At 38.5% G+C, this 14,846-nt stretch overlaps 1 protein-coding gene across 4 annotated transcripts in view; it reads left to right on the forward strand.

Annotated features, from left to right (window-relative positions):
* Window positions 1-14,846, forward strand: part of ntm (neurotrimin) — a 361,132-nt gene that overhangs the window by 339,017 nt on the left and 7,269 nt on the right. For 3 of the 4 annotated variants that reach the window (XM_018692119.2, XM_018692121.2, XM_018692118.2), the window contains 4 exons: window positions 9,567-9,695; window positions 10,808-10,928; window positions 11,532-11,683; window positions 13,592-13,627. In XM_018692119.2, coding sequence (XP_018547635.1) covers window positions 9,567-9,695; window positions 10,808-10,928; window positions 11,532-11,683; window positions 13,592-13,627 — 438 coding nt within the window. The remainder of the gene's footprint in view (window positions 1-9,566; window positions 9,696-10,807; window positions 10,929-11,531; window positions 11,684-13,591; window positions 13,628-14,846) is intronic. The other variant, XM_018692120.2, reaches the window with a different exon arrangement.

Raw genomic sequence — 14,846 nt, forward strand, 5'->3', positions numbered from 1 at the left:
TAAGTGGGAGTGCAACTGCTTCTGCTGATTCCAGTAGATTCTTTGGAGTCTGTAGAACCAAGAGATCATATCAGAGCAACAACCACAACTCACACTGGGAATGTGACAGTTTAAAAGTGGTGGTGGCCCTGCCATTTGAGCCTGCTTAACTACTGTTAATCACTATATGTGAGCCTAGTAGACAATACTGCCAAGTCCTGGTGCTTACAGCTCCCATGAAAGTGCATCGCCTGTTGTGTGACACAAACAACCCGATTAACCAGCTGTACTTTGGTGTGAAGGTGCAACAAGTTATTGATTCTTACTGTGTGATAATATTGTCAAATGTTGATTTGACATTCATCTCATCATCACACTTCTGTTGTACACTCATACAGCAGCTGTAAGAATGGCTTGATGAGGAGATGGAGTGTTTACCAGCAGGGAGTCAGGGGAGTGAGGACCGCTGACTCACAGAGAGGCAGTGATGTATTGTGTCTCTGGAGAATTTTGGGTTGTTGCTTTATGTGGGTAAACATTTGTGCATTAGAAACCATCAGCTCTCACTGGAGCCACTATAGCTTACCTTGCATTTTAAATACTTGTTTTCCATCTTCAGAACATCAAGATTTACCGCACACAATGTCATTATTCTTTATCTGTCCATTTGCTTGAGCTATGACATCATACATGAAATATTAATCATATTATAGGTGATGGTAGTTTTGAGTTCTTAAACATGTTGGGTTAAATACAAAGGCTCAAACTTTGGTATAATGATGCTGTAGTAGGGCTGGGTATCATTCAAAAATTTTCAATAAAGATACCAATACCTTGACTTTGATACCAGTTCCTGAATGATACTTTTTTCCAATACCAAATTTATAACATCAGTTCTAACAAAGAAAATCACATTACATACTATGGTACAAATCTTGAGTTTTATTTTTTCAGCTTTGGCATTTTTTCACTCAAAGCAGCTTTCTAACATAAAAAATATACAACAAATAATTTTCAGTTAACAAGAACTGTTGCAAACAAATGACAAGTCAGTGTCTAATGCTCACTGCTGCATAGTAAGGGCCTTTAAATCTTCGTGCAGTTGAACATGGAGCAACTTTCTAAATTGATTTGGTGCATGTTCAAATGCTTCATCAAATTGGTCGTGTTGCCGGCCTTAGCGACAATATCCTTTTTGCAAATACTGTATTGGGCACTTCTGGCATCAATCTTGCTAAAATGGAGCCACACTTTTGACCTCGGTCACATTTTTTTAACCACTTTGACCCACACACACACACATACACACACACTGTAGTTCACAACACAGAAACACACAGGAACCCCGTCTGTGGGCGTAACCACGTAAGTATTTTTCCTGCATGCCTCTACCGCGTGTAACATTACAGCCAATCACCAGCAGCATTATCAGATCTCGATCACGTGATTAACTCCTTGGTACCGAAACTTGGCACCGAAAAACAAAGCATCTTTCGATACAGGGTAGTATCAAAGCATTTTCGGTCAGTGCCATAAATGAACTGAAGTTCAGTACCCAGCTCTATGCTGTAAAGCATCCTGAGCAAGCAATTTGACCAGCACCCATCCTGTTCTGTTGGAGGCCACAATCTGTCAGTGTGCCCTATAGTAGGTAGTTTGCTTGTCTTTGGAGTGTTTCCTGTAAACATTCATCTCCCCTCATAATCCATTAGCTATACCTATACAGCCATTGCCTAACCAGTCCACCACTATACACTTTGGTTAAGCCTGATTCCTGTCTTTAAGGACCCCTGCAAGAGCCCAGATGAGTTGGCATGCGTGTTTGTCATGTGCTCCAAAAGACTGCCTCCTCACACCTTATAACGTTTGCACAGAGGAAGCTCTGTCTGATGTTTTAGGTAACTTTCAGAAACTAAAAAGGCAACATAATGCCCACTTCAAACATTGCTTGCTCTGGTAAGGTTTTAAGGTTTCTTTTTCTGTCACTTCTTGTGTGTGTACAAATGAGTGCAACACTGTGGATGTGCTATGAAGGACAGACTTAAAGAGTGCACATCCCTATATTTAAACCACCCCACCCCATTCCAACAGCCTTTTTCAGTCTACCTTCATTTGTGTTCATCCAGAACATCTGTTTACACTTTTGCTTTCTGTTTAGACAACATGTGCAAACACCTGCCACCTCAATCCTCCTGCCATGTTGTTAGAATTTATTTGCAGTTGACTATCATTACCTGATACATACATGAACAGTAAGACAGAGATCATGCCATTGTCTCTCTCTCAAAACTGTCCACTTCTCTCTCTACTGAGAGAAAAAACTTTCTGAAAGCATACTCATCATACACATTTATATCTCCTGTGTAGACGCAAAGTTTACTGTATTTGGTATTTGACAAAGACTTAATCCATGATATGAAAATAGGGCCAGTGATTTCAGTGATCTGTTAGTCCACTGTATCTACTGTCTGTTTCAGTGCTGTCAGTAGGACAGTTCTGTAAATTAACAAATCATTACTGTGAAATGTAATGACTGTGCCAAATGAACAGTGAGAGGAATGTATGTCAGTGGTTCATACTGTTGTCAAGAAAAAGTGATGACAAAAATGGTCTAGCAATACAACAGAATTTACATACAATTGAATATCTATTGGATGGCATCATGTCTAGAGAAAATGAAGAGTATGAGAAAGTAAAAATAATGCCCAATAGGGAAAAGCTGCCTCATTAGCTTTTTCTCCTGAACAGCCAATCAATAGCCTTCTAATTTTTATTCTTAATTAGGCAAATAGTGAATGAGTGAGTTAGAGAGAGGAGAGAAAGGTCTGACACAATTGATTGCTGGGCCACAGGGGTGACATGTGTTTCTGAGGCGTGAGACTGAACCACTCAGCTATCTCTGGGAACTATTGCTGTGAAATCTCATTAACTGGATCCAACAGCTGGTTTCATTGCTGCCTTAACTTCCTGCTCTGATGTGAACAAGAGAGCTGTTTTCTCATCAGAAACTCCTAAATGTGTAATCTATTATAATTGCCTATAAACATATTTTGAGGAAGCTGAGTCATCCATGGGCCAGATTTTACAGTTTTAATTTGCTAGGCTGAAAAGGAGACTTTTCACATACCTTTATACTGTATGTCAACTGTATATAACATAGATATATTTATATATCATTTCATATCTTATGAATATTGAGTTTTTAGATTGAGTATGTCTTCACCATATTTTTTCATGGTGTGTTTTCCAATAAAGCAAAGGCCTTAAAACTAATCTTTTATACAGACAGTCCAGATCACAAACTCTGATCTCTGCTGTGCATCTGTGCACTGTGAGATAGCTGGGGAAAAGTGTGTGTGTGCTCCTGTGTTTGTGCAGCATGTGGCTACACTTCCACCAAGCCTGAGTTTTTGTGATTGAGAATCTTTATGTAAAACAAGCCACTTTTCAGAGCGGCAGCCCCATTCAAAGGCATTTTCCATTCTGCACTCATCTCAGCACTCTTCATGATCAAAATGGATGCAGTGACTGGTTGCGTATGTTTATTTATCTGTTTAAAATCCATATCCAAGAAAGTACATTGAAATTCATAGTGAAGATCTGTTTTTTTGCAGGCACCAACAAAACTACGATTCAGGGATGTCTATTGGCTTTCAGTTTAGTGTTGAATGAAAATGTAAATAGACTAGCCTTAGCTTGAGAAGCTGTCGTTTTGATTTTCCTCTTTCAAGATAAAAGACAGTGATTCAGTCTTTTTTTGTTTGTGTGTTTGTTTTCTTTCAAATTGTTCAATTTCAGTGTGCTGAATTCTAGCTGCTATTCTTTAGTTACCTCTTTCTTGTCAGTTTCACCTCCAGTATTCAGCTGAGGACTTGATAAGGAATCTTGGTGAGAATACACAGAGTCACACTGCACAGTTGTCACCCTGACTCAGAGAGAGAGCAGCAGAGCAGAAAATGTCCCAGTACTTGCTGAGGTCCAAACTTATGTTCCAGTATCTCCCAGCTGCAGAGCAACTCTGCTCCAGCCCGGGGCCATTCAGTCTGGGCCCAGCTATTGCAAGCACTCCGGGGTGTTAAAAAGAGTGAATTAAATAAATAAAGATTGTCTGTGTGTGTGTGTGTGTGTGTGTGTGTGTGTGCGTGTGCATAAAGATTGATGATTTCAGGCTGAGGCTGGGGCTCTCACACAGCCGTGACCCAGTCCCCCCACCACCTTTGATAGATAGATGGCTTTAGGGGCTTGTGGCGGATCAGAAGTGATCCTTGGTATCTTCCACAGACCGCACAAGCTGACTGCAAAGTTTGTCAGCCCAGGTGGCCAGCCGATGCCCCGGTGCATTAAGGCAGCTGAAATGAACATGCACATGGTTGAATTTGGCCTAGGAGCAATAAAAGTTTTCTAGATTTGCACAGGCCGAGTTGCTTGGAAAGACTAATTTGAAGTTGGAGTTGATGGAGTTGGTAGTAGATTGAAATCTTTTTGACCCTGTTGAAGGAGAAAGAGAGATATGTGTTTAATACCATATCAGTGCAGTTTGAGATGTTCATGACAGTGTTATTTTTTAAATTAATTTATTTTTAATGATAATGTATTTTAGTTTAGTGATTTTGATTTTGAGGCTACAGTTGTCATCTTACTTTATGTGTAGTTACCATGGTTACAGGTATTCTATTCAACATTAGCAGAAAAGGTACTTTTCTACAGCAGTTCAAAAGAGGCTGTAATGTTTCACTCACAGTGTCTATGTCACTTTGCTCTGCAGTTACACAACAGACTAACTAAACTTAAACAGAGCTCATTTACTATTATTGCAGCCACCCGGGCTCTCCACTGCAGAACTGCCTGATTATTCAGAGGTTTGAGATTTGTTGAGATGAGGAGCTATAATGCCAGATAACATGAACATATTCATATACATTTAGAGGAACATTTACAACATTTATACATTAAAACTATAAAATAATAATTTCTACTGGCAGACTGTAATCACAATATTAACATTACATCCACAGCCCCTGATAATGTTGTATTATTATTTTACTTGTTTAGAGATGCTGGCATGCTGCCTACCTGTTTTAGTAGTTTGTCCCAGCTGTTATGTTGTCTTCTTCAACAAGCAGCATAATCAAGCTCTGCAAAAGGATATTTTTCAGGAGCTACAGTGATTCTGCAGATATCTGCATGTTTTTAATCAAGTTTGTTTGTTTTTCATTTGTTTATTCGTCCATCTTTCAAATTATTGTTCAGTTTTTATTTACCTTTTATGGGTCCTGTGCCGCAGACCTGGGAGTTTGAGGGTTCTGCACAGTATCTTAGCTGTTCCTAGGACTGCACTCTTATGGACAAAGACCTCAGATGTTGTACCTGGAATCTGCTTTCCCAGTTTTGGCAGTTCCTAATACTCCTATTACTACAAGGACCACATTGTACTTCATCTTCCATATCTGTTCCATTACTTATCTTATATCTCATTACTTGAAGCTTTTTGTGTGTGAGCCCAGGGAGCTGAAAGCAGATTCACTCAGGTTCTTGTGGAGGTTGTTGAAAAGCTCAAATTACTACTTTAAACAACCTCATCAGCTCTTGGCCTATACTGGACCAGGAGTGTGTACATTCAGCAGCAACAGGCGACTCTTTGTATCACATATACTGCAGTGTTGAAATAATGCTGATGCTTTGTTTGAGTTTGAAATACCAGGGGAAATATGGTAGTTGTTTGATAATAATCTTAATTTCATAGCTTATTGTTATTAATGTAGCTATTTTATGTCTGTTTATTTTTGCATTTTGTCTTCTGCAGCCATAGCATCATAGGACACAAGATGTAGTTGGGTACTGGCATTTCTGTTGCTTATCTGGAGTTTAGTTATTAATTTTATTCCTATTTGTGACAGAAGATGCTGACACATCTTGTCTATATGTTTGAAGATACTGTAAGTAGATATTCATTTCTGGAGTGACAGTTTAGGTGTAGGTTTCTTGTAAACATGCATTCACTCTTGTTTTTTTATATCACTGCACACACACTAGAAGAAAAATGGAAGAAAATATTATTATTATTGTTGTTGTTGTTGTTGTTTAACAATAATGTACATAATTATAATAAAATACAAGAAACCTCTTACTCTTTTTTTATTGAATCAACTAATTGGATTGGGTTTTCAACAGTTCTTTTAACTGGAGTGGAATAAAAATGTTCAATAAGGGGAGTGTATTCTTCAGTAGGTGTCCTCTCAAATGTAATTACATACTGTACATTCTTCATGGCTTTAGCTCAATATCCTCCTTCTACACAGCTGCTTCTCCTATAGTATAACTGTGATATAAAGGACTTGTGGCCTGAAAGATTAGTCGCAGCCTTGGTTTTCATATTTCTTTGTATGGTCAAAAATATGCATGCTATTGATGGGTCAAATCTAAACCAAACTGTCACAACAGATTCTCCTCGCTGGCAAATCTCTTCAATAGAAGTAAAGCTGCCTTATTGCATGCTGGTAATATGTAGAACCCCGAACTACTATATTTCTATGATTCTTTTTTTTTTCTGCTCACCCCTTTTATGTTTGTTTCCTTCAAAGAGGGTGATACATCAAAGGACGCCTGGCACATTAAGAAATTCCATATGCCGAAGGCTCGTAATCTGTGGGAAAGTAACTATATATATGTTGCCCTCACACAGCAACAGCAACAGCAACTGAGGCACAGTGTAAGATTCAAACGGCAGCAATCAGTTGCTCTCCTTCATTGTCTTCTTGGACATCTTTTAAGTTGCTGCTTCTTTAACGTGTTTCACTCACACTACCTTTCCTTCAAGACAACAATGGTAACAGCATCACCGCTCTCTTTGTGTGGTTATGTGTGTTTTCTCTGCCTGTTAACAGCTCCTATCTGTTATTCTGCTTTTATTGCTTCCTCTCCTCCTGCTTGGATTCATCCATTTAAACCCTGCCTCACCACATCCCCTTGCTCCCTCTCCTTAAATGCCTATATCCCTCAAGCATCTGCTCTCCTGTCTTTTTTTCCCCCTCCAAAGTTGTTCCCCTTGCCCTGCACACAAATATCTTCCTCTCTTTCCATTTTCTACCCCATTGTCTTCTTTGCCCTTGAGTTTGAGGATGGAATTTCAGGGGCACAGAAAGGGTACATTATCTTCTGCTGGCCTCTCCTGAGACTTACTGGCTCTCTTTGCATTCTTTTCCTGACCAACTTCTCTTATGTGTTCTCCCTGATGTCCTGCCATGTCACTTTGATGCTAGTGCAGGACACAGTGCTACCTCACTAATGACTTGCTCACAAAGTCAGCAGTTGTCTTTAACAAAGAGCCAGAAATTAAAGGGACGGCTCACTTGAAGAGTTGTGAAAAATACTTTCCCCAAAGGTGGAAAAGTGGAGAAATTGTAAAATATCAGCAGTCATGCTGTTGTACATTTTGTTGTTCTTTGTGAACATAAATCTATTAAAATGGAAGACTGCTATAATGAGGATTTTTTTTGTGTATTTTTCAGAGGGTAGTGGGTAGTGCTGGCTAGTGGTTACTAAAGGGTCCTGTGAATTCTTTGTTTCTGCTGAGACAACATTTGTTCTCTCTCTAGCACATAGAAAGAGAGATGTCATTCTTTGGCACACGGTTTGTGCTGTTTTCATTGGCTTCAGTTGCACAGTTGGGGGACTGGTGGTCAAACTGACAGAAGTAGCACATGAAGAGGCACAGCAGTGCAACCTCAAGAGCACAGAATAGCAATAATGACTTATCACGATTTTTAATGCAGGATAATTTGGCTCAAGCATTAAAAGGGTTGTGACCACTAATGCTGAACCAGACAAGAGGGCCGCGTGATCTATTTACTCCGCAGATCCGCAGATCTATTTACTTGTTTGGGGATACATAGATACAGACATCAGACAGACACATCATTGAGCTTTATGAATTCTGGATTTTTTAAGATTCATGATCATGAATGATTGTTGTCATGGTTAAAAAGAGACCAGTGTTGACGTCTTGAAAATGGATAAAGAACGGCGACCTCCTGGGCTCATTGTGTTGACAATGAGTTAATTTCTCAAGGTTTCAGATTAACACAAAATAATGAAGATAGTGTGCTGATGCAGTGGGTGGTCAGGCAAAGGCTTCATTAGTCATTTCTTCCACGTTTTATGTTATCATGTTAAATCAGTAATAAATGTCTTTTTTTCTTTTGTCAGCAGAGGCACTCTGTATGTCATGTGAAGCACATGGTAAAAAACAAGGCTTTGAAAATCAAAAATGACATGATTATTTTATAGCAGTACAAGTATCCACAAACATCACAAGTCTTAAAGCGTTGCAGCCATTATCAAGATATTTTTTTTATCCTTCAGTAATTATGAAGAAACATTGATTTCATGTGTCAGTCTGGAGGACAGCTGCTTGTGCCGCTACCTGCCATAAAACTGAGGCTTGATGTGAGTACTTTGAGAATGAGCATCATCTGGCAGCCTTGTCTTGATTAACGCTCCTCAGAGGATTGCAGTGTGACTTTAACTGACACTGCGGTCTCTATTGGCGAAATGTAGCCTCTTTTGAGAGAAAGCCAAGCAGGAAAGGAACAAGAGGTGCACAAATGGAACAGAGTGGAAACGGCACACCTATGAGAGTCCTCCTGATACTGCCCGTCAGTGTGTCAGTGAGGACTTCTCTCCATAACAACCTTCCCAGGTGCAATTCAGTAATGTGCTTAAACCCAGCACAGTGAATCCATTTGCAATTTATTACTGTCACCTACCAACATCTTGGGAGGAGGCTTGAAGTCAATTATGTCTTTTGTTCTTTATGTAGAGTGCCGTATTAAGTGTCTCTGTCAAGCGTGTCAGATTGATACAAGAAAAAGTAGCAGGGCTGGCATTTTCCCCCGTTCATACTCTCATATCTCAGTAGTAGTCCTGGTGTGCTTGCAGGCTTGAGAGCCACACAACAAAGAGGAGAGTATGAAAGTTCTGACAGACAAGTGATAATGAGTGGGGGGCTGAACAAAGCTCTAATCACCAAGTGTTGTAACATCCTCTGAAAAATGTCAGTAAGCTCAAGAACTGGTCTTTGTGTTGAAAGAAACAAGAAAGGAGCATCAGAGAAAGAGACAGAATTGGGCACATGTCATGATATCTACCAGTGTAAGTTTTACACATGTAGCTGTGTGAAATTTGCCTGTCATACCAGATCAGGTTGCCACAAGAAGTAAGAAAATATGTCGCAGATGTTGCTGCTGAACTGAGATCTTTGATTTCTGTGTTGAAGTTAGAGCTGAACTTCTCCCTTTCTTTGGTTAATACCAAAATAAATTATCTTGTTTTCAAATGCCAAATGAATTTACTTACTGCAGTGCACCACAGTTCAGAAACAAATAACTAGATGAATTATAATTGTAGCAATAATCAACACCTTCCTCCTTCCTCTCCATGCAGCAGTGTGAAGATGACTTTCCCAGAGGCCACGTGGGAACACAGAGTGTGAAAATATCAATCAAGGCCACAGATGTTGGCTGGATGATGACATTAACTCTGAATGACCATCTCCACTTTGTCCCACTTGTGCATGTGATCTTTTATAGGGGACCTAGCATCAGATGATGAGTACCTGGAAATCCCATCTATCTCCAGACAGAGAGCAGGGACGTACGAATGCACAGCTGTCAATGATATTGACACAGATGTTCAGACTGTAGACATCACCGTCAACTGTAAGTCCGCTGCTGACTTCAAGAATAACTTTGTATTCTAATATAGAGTGATTAAGTGATTTATTCTGTCAAGAGAATTCAGTCATTTTGATCATCATATAATCATATAAAACATTTATCATGTAAAAGTGTCTAACGTTTGCAGGTTCCAGCTACTCAGATACAAGACTTTGTTGCTTTTCTCATTGTGAACTGGATACAGACGCAATTTGAAGATGTCATGTTGGGATGTGGGATATTGAATTTTTCAATAGCCTCTACAATGTAATGGTGATTGATCGGTTAATTAAGAATGCTGTAAATATTTTTAAAAAATAAATAGAAGAACCACTTGCTATCACCTTACTAACAAATAAAATATCACTGTTGGGCATTTGAACTCTAGAAAGGCAAAGATAATATTACTATTATTATTATAATTCAAATTTCAACATGATATAGACAGTATGTTCACTTAATTTCATTTATTAATCAATGTTAAACATTTTTTTTTCTGATTCACATCTGTTGAAGAAGATACATAGTTTTGGTTGTAACTGTTATCTCACTGAAACTATGGCATTTTTTAAATGCATGCACCACCTTACATCTAATCATACACTGTATGTAGTAGAGCCACTTGATTAATTAATTTTGTTAATTGACTTTCATTTTTCAAGCAAACATAGTATGATTGGCTTTCTATTTTTCATATCCATTTTATTGTCCAAGTAATTAAAAGTGTAGCCCTATCATATAGAGCTGTGTAGTCACATTTTTATGATTCAGAGGACAGTTTTCAAGGCACATAGTGCTATGAATAAAATGCGAGTATGGGGGTTAACCTACATTTCAGTTGCAGTGTTTTTGCTGCAGGAGAAGGAGAATGGATTGTATCACATTAAAATCTGATTCCCTCTCAAAATATCCTCCCATCCTGGCATGCAGTTTCACCAATGTAATAAATATGGTACATAATTTGAACTCATAATCCTTGTTCACTTGTGGCCATGGTGTAGGTCACAGCTATGAATCAAAATTGTGGCTGAGGAGGAGAGAATGTTGTGACCCCTCTTCTGATATCTTCGACTTGTGCTGCCTTGTAGTCCTGATCACAGTGCTCTTATGTGTAGATGCTCCAACTGTGTCAGAGGGCAGAGATGTTGGAGTGACTCTGGGCCAAAGAGGAGTGCTGGAGTGTGAGGCTGATGCAGTGCCTGAGGCAGATTTTGAGTGGTATAAAGATGACAGAAGGTAATGGGTTTTACACTTGCATTTTAAGTAGACAAATGGAATGTGTGTGTGTGTGTATGTGTGTGTGTATGTGTGTGTGTTACTGGGATGGTTTTGCTATATTTGTGAGGTCTGAACACTAGGGGCCTAATATACTTGTGGGGTCCGACAGCTTTGTGAGGATCAAATTGCTGAACCCCTCAAGTTTAAACAGCTGTTTTTGTATTAAGACTTGGTTAAAGGGTTAGAGTTAGAATTGAGCTTAGGTTAAGGTTAGGGTAAAGTTTAGACTTTCAGGCAGGCAGTCACTTGTGGTGATGAAGGTTAGGGTAGGGGCTAGGGAAAGCATTTTGTCGATGACAGGACCCAAAGATAGGTGTACAAGGGTGTGTGTGTGTGTGTGTGTGTGTGTGTAGGTGTGCGTGTGCATGCTTACTGATGGTTATTGATCAGCTGCCAGTCACACAGGCATTAAGATTATAAGATTATTTATAAAGTTATTAATTAAATCACTGTTATTGTTTTGTTAAGCCTTAAAGTTATTTGGCAATAAACAAACAAAGAAACAAACAAACAAAAAAACCTAACTGACATGGTTAGTTGCATGTTTTTTCTCCTATCTAGGATCTTCAATGGCTTTGATGGCATGGAGATTGTGAATACTGGATCACTGTCAAAGCTGACATTTTTTAACGTGTCTGATGGAGATTACGGCAACTACACCTGTGTTGCCATCAACAAACTTGGGAGCTCAAACACAAGTTTCCTTCTGTATGGTGAGTACAGAAATGCCTATATATATATATATATATATATATATATAGTTCTAAAGGGAGATGTGACTTAGATGTGGTGTTTCTGCTATGTTTCAGTGAAAGTAATATTAGAAACTTTTAGGTTAATTTTATTTTATTTTATTTTATTTTTGTTTTTATGAGCCACTCTCCATTATGTTTGTGTAGATTAAACTTAAACTTCATACTGTGTTCCAAGATGGCATCCTATAAATCCTGATTCATCTAAAAAGTTTCCACGCTTCCATGTTTCTTGGCCTACAAAGCATGAGCATTAGAGTTACATAAAGCTTAGACTGAGCTGGCTGATTTCCTGCTGGCTCCCCACATAGATCAGAAAAATGGATTCACTGTTTGACTTTTTAAAATTGTATTTATTTTGTAAGGGTTGTGGGGAAAAAAAGTCTTTATGCGCATGCACCACCCTACATAAATGTTATGGCAATTTAGAAATGTTGGTTTCGATAGAGGTGCAGCTGAAGTTAAACACACAGCAAAAAAAGAAGCTGCACAGTTTTTGTACACAGTTAGCAATCGCATGAAATGCTCGTAATCGTTGACATTCTCCTTTGGGTAGTGAGTTATCGCACTTGCCAGTTTGAATGTCAGTCAAAGTCCAAAGGCTGCTCTAAGTTTAACTTCTCTACTCAATCATTCTCAAAGCAGATTTAATGGGTCTGGGGGTCAGGAGGTAGAGAAAGCATGAAATGATGTGAAAAGCAAAAAAAAAAAAAAAAGTGTACTTCTAACATGAGTTTTCAAACACTGAGCAAAATGGGTGATCTGCAGTCACAATAGGAATTATCAAAAATAGTGGAAAGGTTGTACAAACATCACTGAAGGCATGGATGTTTGCTGCATACGACACTGACATACAGCCTTGCTGCTTTGGCTGTTTATGATATTGGTATTGCCCCCCAAAAAAACATTTGGGGAACAACACCAACACAAAAGAGATGTCCATAAAACTGCTGACAGGACACCTCTAACTGCAAACAAGAGTGGTTTGTATTCTTATGGATTTTTAGTCTATGAATGTTTTATGCTTTATTTTCTTGACATCATCCCAATATGAAGTCTAAGGCGTGAGCAGGAAAACACAGACTGAGCCAGCAGGAGAAACACTAATGTTCATGTGCAGTGGGCCACACAATGTGGAAATAAACTCAGCTAGTAACCAATAATATTTTTGGGGGTCATGCGCCAGGTGAGCAATTTTCATTCAAGTGAACACACTTGTTAGACTCCTGCTATCACAGTCAGTCCATCAGTGAACGTAAACATTTACAACATGTATTAAGAGTGTGACCTCTCTGGACATAGCCACAGATGCAGACTCACCATCATCTTCTTCTGATGCTGATTTGGCTTCTTCCTCTTGTTCCATTCTCATACAGTTTATCATGACTTCATAGTGTGACTTGTTTTTACAGTTCAACTATTGCATCTTTAATGCAGCGAAGAATTTGAGAGGATGAAATGACTGATTTTTAAAAACACTCAAAGTAAAAGCACACAGGACAACTTTATTACAGTAAAGACAGAAAATGTAACTCATGACTTCTAATTACTTTTTTTCAAACCCAAGAAAATATCACATATCACCAAAGCTGTCACTAAAGTCTAGAATCTTGCAAATATTCACTTTATCAACTCTGAGGAGCAGCAAGATTATAAATATTGCAGTGTTACAGCTTTGAAATTGACTTGACTTTTACACTACCTGTAATAGCTGTTGACACTATTCTCAATTTGAAGTTTTCAGTATGTTGACTGTGTGTAAAAGTTCATTCAGCAGCCTACTTTTCATGCTTTTCACAAGTGTTGTCAATGATGTGTTGCTGTTCTGTTTCCGATATGTTGCTGTGTTTCATTTGTTTCCTGGTATAGTGGTAATTGAACCCACTAGCTCAACACTATTGCAAGGTTAGTATTCTGCACCAGCATGCACTTCAGCTGTTGTGGATCGAAAGTATTAACTGCATGCTGAGACATGACAGACATTGCCATTTTCACAAACTGGAAGTCAGGCTGCAGTGTCACTGGGGTTAGTTTCTTCGGTATTTGAAAAGAAGAGAAAAAACATTTCTTGGCTCTCTGATCCTTTCAAAATTGCACTGTTTTAATTTTAATGACTCTTTGTTCCCTTTATGAATTGATTTGTTATGAGGCAATCTTTGTATCTTTGTGAAAATGGTAAATGTAGCCTGTTGGACTAACCATGTTTCATCTTTGTCCTCTGCAACCCTAACTGCCTCTCTGTGTGATGTTGGCTTCATTTTGATTTTTGCATGCTCTTTTTCCAATGTAAGTATTCATTATCCCCTTTAATCATCATCATTTCTGTTTATGTGACCGTTGTTATTGTATTTCAACTGGATTTCAGAACAGTGAAAGCAAAGACAGAGAGCTGAAAAAAACTCACTGCAGGCCTAAATGTTTCTTGTATTTGCAAATAGTGATTGTAGATTGTGGATTTCTGATGTAGATAATTCCTGTTAATGTTCTTAGGACCATCTTTTAAACATGTGGAGCTATGGTGATAGTGCAGAGATAAACACCTCACCCGTCTTGTCATTTAATACGTCCTTGTGAGTCCTGGTTGCAGCCTCTTATAAGCAAACTCACTCTATTAACACAGAACTGTATTAATGATTCGACTATGAGTGAACATCATTATTCTAATTAGCCATATGCAGGATTAGGGATAATCCACTGTGGCAGGGTAATTGGATAGATGCCCCAAAGGAAACTGTGGCAAACTCATGGAAATCCAAGGGAAATGAGTAGTCATTGTGTGACAAGCTTCAAAGTAAAAAGTTTAAAAAATTGTCCTCAATCCTCATACAATGCATTCATTTAGATGGAACTTGCCTCATCCCTGAAAAGACCATGATGAATATAGTGTGTGTTTTCACTGTTGCATCATAAAAATTGTATTGTATTTTTGTAGTAGATTCTTATGAATTTCATACAGCGTTCTTAAAAACTGTGTAAACACTGTAACACATGATAACACTAAAATCTACAGGTGCATTAAACAGTAAAGGATAATGTTTAAATTGTAATGTAAATCACTGAGACTCTGGTTTGCTTTATTGCTTTATTCAATCTAAGAAAACGAGAAGAGAATTAAGGCCTGGGC

This window comes from Lates calcarifer, linkage group LG20 (assembly GCF_001640805.2).
Source record: "Lates calcarifer isolate ASB-BC8 linkage group LG20, TLL_Latcal_v3, whole genome shotgun sequence".
Classification (NCBI taxonomy): Eukaryota; Metazoa; Chordata; class Actinopteri; family Centropomidae; genus Lates; species Lates calcarifer.